This window comes from Mugil cephalus, chromosome 1 (assembly GCF_022458985.1).
Source record: "Mugil cephalus isolate CIBA_MC_2020 chromosome 1, CIBA_Mcephalus_1.1, whole genome shotgun sequence".
NCBI lineage: Eukaryota > Metazoa > Chordata > Actinopteri > Mugiliformes > Mugilidae > Mugil > Mugil cephalus.
The window spans coordinates 43,896,615-43,900,286 of record NC_061770.1 but is presented as its reverse complement, the minus strand read 5'-3'; the positions used below and the strand labels follow the sequence as shown (position 1 = coordinate 43,900,286).

General features: G+C 39.2%; 1 protein-coding gene across 1 annotated transcript; it reads right to left on the bottom strand.

Moving 5' to 3' along the window:
* Window positions 1-658: 658 nt before the first annotated feature.
* LOC125007384 (mucin-2-like) lies at window positions 659-2,886 on the bottom strand (the record flags this gene model as incomplete). The annotated part of the gene is made up of 3 exons (XM_047584201.1): window positions 2,773-2,886; window positions 1,560-1,616; window positions 659-1,404 (listed from the first exon to the last, which is right to left on the bottom strand). Coding segments are annotated over exons 2-3 (789 nt in total), but the record flags the coding sequence as incomplete, so codon positions are not given.
* Window positions 2,887-3,672: the final 786 nt, after the last annotated feature.

Here is a 3,672-nt window from a genome sequence, read left to right as displayed (position 1 = left end):
TGACTGTCTGATAGGTTTTCGCTCTCACACTCCATGAATTTGTTGTATCGTTAAGGGTTGTGCTGTAACTGGCACTGTAAGAAGGACATATCATTCTGTTATAACAATGAATATGTTTTTGTGTTTGAATGTGTGTATGTGTTTTTTGGTGGTCGAGACTCTAGGAGCCTCGAAGGGGGGAATGTAGTATATTATCTTCTTGTTCTTCTTATCTGTCCCTTTCCTGTGCCTGGGGGTTGTGAAGGAAGTATAAAGTTAAAAGTTAATGGTTAAAGGTCAAAAAGGTCATTTACCAGATGCCAGTTCGTAAAACGAGCCAGGACATACAACCTAAAGCTTTGTTTGTGTATGGGGGTTCTCGGGGATGACCATCCTATATAAGGTGACTGTGGGAGCTGAATGGCAGAGGGGATTCGACGATTGGCCAGAGGCTCTCTCAGATTCGGCAAGAGTTTGACATTGTTCTTTCTTGTAAATAAACCTTTTTAAATGCAAGATAAGACTTGTCAGCGGTGATCACTTCTTTCTTCAGCACATCAATATACAACATTGTTGTAGGTGGTTCTGTGGTCGTTGTTGTTGTAGGTGGCTCTGTGGTCGTTCTAGGTGGTTCTGTGGTTGTTGTGGTTGTTGTTGTTGTAGGTGGTTCTGTGGTCGTTGTTGTTGTAGGTGGCGCTGTGGTGGTTGTTGTTGTAGGTGGTTCTGTGGTCGTTGTAGAAGGTTCTGTGGTTGTTGTGGTCGTTGTTGTAGGTGGTTCTGTGGTCGTTGTTTTTGTAGGTGGCACTGTGGTCGTTGTTGTTGTAGGGGGTTCTGTAGTCGTTCTTGTTGTAGGTGGTGCTGTGGTCGTTGTTGTTGTAGGTGGTTCTGTCGTCGTTGTTGTTGTAGGTGGCTCTGTGGTCGTTGTTGTTGTAGGTAGCTCTGTGGTCGTTGTAGGTGGTTCTGTGGTTGTTGTGGTTGTAGGTGGTTCTGTGGTCGTTGTTGTTGTAGGTGTCTCTGTGGTCGTTGTTGGTGGTTCTGTGGTTGTTGTGGTTGTTGTGGTTGTAGGGGGTTCTGTGGTCGTTGTTGTTGTAGGAGGTTCTGTGGTTGTTGTGGTCGTTGTTGTTGTAGGTGGTTCTGTGGTCATTGTTGTTGTTGTAGGTGGCACTGTGGTCGTTGTAGGTGGTTCTGTGGTTACTGTGGTCGTTGTTGTTGTAAGTGGTTCTGTGGTCGTTGTTGTTGTAGGTGGCTCTGTGGTCGTTGTTGTTGTAGGTGGCTCTGTGGTCGTTGTTGTAGGTGGCTCTGTGGTCGTTGTTGTTGTAGGTGGTGCTGTGGTCGTTGTTGTCGTTGTTGTAGTTGGTGCTGTGGTCGTTGTGGTTGTTGTTGTAGGTGGTTCAGTGGTTGTATCTGTAGTTATTGGCTCAACTACTGACAGTGAGATAAGAAAACAAGAAAAGAGAAGAGTGACAATTAAATTGCACAACTCTATCACCTACTTCAACTTTAATCCTGCATTTTGTCTTGTGGCTTAGTACATATTTCTGTGCTGTTGGATGAAGGCATTTATTAGTCATTTTACTCACCTGTTACCACCAGAATAATTGCTATCATCCATCCAACACCCATTCTGTCCTTCGAATCTGTAACATGAAACAATGCTCTTGCATGTGCAACTTAAAAGAGCTAATATCTTTAATCTTAACATTTAACTCGATTCTTAAATAGCAATTTGTTTACAAGTGCGCACAATTCACTCATCATAACTTTCTGATAACACATTTTATGACTTTTCTGGGTCCAAGCTCATCTGAGATGGTCTGACACAATTTGGAATAGTGTGCTGTGGTCTGATAATTCACATTGCAAATTGGTCTTCAGCTCAAGAGTAAAAGAACAGTCCAGACTGTTATCAGCTCAAAACTCTGATGGCATGGGTAACTTGTTCATCTGTAAAGGCACCAGTAATGTTGAAAAGGTACATACAGGATTTGGAGCAACATATGCTGCCATCCAAGCAATGTCTTCCTCCCTGCCTATTTCAGGAAGATAATTCCCAAGAACTACACCTACAAAGCTTCAACAATTAGTGTCCTCAGTCCTCTAGCTTATTGAGTGTTGTTGCTAGGAAAGTTGATGTAATACAGTGGTAAACATGCCGCTGTCCCAGCTTTTCTGGAGCGTGTTGTGGGCATCAAATTCAACATGAGTAAATATTTGCAGAAAATCAAGTGTGAACATTAAATATCCTGTCTTTGTAATGTATTCAATGGAATGTGAGTTGAAAAAGATATGCAAATAATTGTATTCTGTTTGTATTAACACTTTAAACAACTTCCTAACTTCATTAGGAGTGGGGTTTGTATCTGAAGTATTGTAAATGCATGCTGGTTTGCATGACCCATTGCCATGCCAGTGAAGGGAACAGCTTTCCTGTGTGTTTTACAGGTGCAATGCTTTACATAAAACTACAACAAAAAACTAATATAGAGCATTAACAAATGGCAAAAGACCCAAAATATTAATAAGAAAAAAAATTGAAGTAGAAAAATAGAAATTTTGTAAAAAATCATAAAAAATATATAGATTACCTAGTCACGTCAAATATTGATAAGCGAGACAAAGTAAATAAATCTAGTCATATCATATATTTACCTGAAATCTAAAAAAAACAAAAGCACTAATGCATGTACGTATTTCTCAATGTTAGTACAGATATGAATAAGAAAGTATATGGCATAATAAATAACTACATACACATACATACAAGGATTGAAAAGAACAATACTCATCACTTACCCAAAATGAGGCTATAAGAAGAAAAGTTATTGGTTCCCCTTTTAACTTATGTCGCTGTTTTAAATTATTTCAGTGTGTTAACTGAGGCATAGTCACATCTATCCTTCTGTAAACCTCTCAGCTTAAGTGACGGCCCAAATCTGTTTTCACCTTATATATTGGAATACAATAAATCCAATGACGTGACTGAAAGATGAGATCTTTCAGGAGGCATTAGAATGCAGTCTCGTCAGCTGTCACTTTCTTGACTCAGTGCCACGACCTAACTATCTTCATTTTCCTGTAAAACTAGTTCCAGGTGTGAGTAACAACATTCAAACTGGAGATGACATCACGTAAATGGAGAGGGGATACACTGACTCGAGATACATTCAATACATATTTGGGCTTATCTGAATGAATATGCAAGTAAATGATGCTTTTCTAAGTAAGTAAGTACAAAACTGCATTGTTTGATCAGTTCATCTCGGGAATCTTCATTTCCTCATATTTATCTGTGTGACTGCAAAACAACAACCTCAGTATTTTAATTTAACAAATAGGGAATATCTGTCATTTTTTGCTTGCAACATGAATATCAGCAGAGAACATGCTGACACTGTACAATAATACACAAATCGTTCTGATATGCCACTCGGAACTGCATTCAGTTTTGTGAGCAAGTCCAGGGTAACAATGTTTTAATCAAGCATGTAAGCTGTAAGTATGGTACTTTTTTTTTTTGATAGATTATTGAGTAGCTCTTAAGGAGTTATTCTTTTCTATTTTTCTTGTCACAATCAGTCAGGTCTGATGTAATTGTAGTTGACAGGAGAGTGGACTGGAACCTGGATTGCAATTAAATCGTTAATTTGCATAGTTTCAATCTCTTGAGACAAAGTTGAGGTCAGTTGTTTGCAT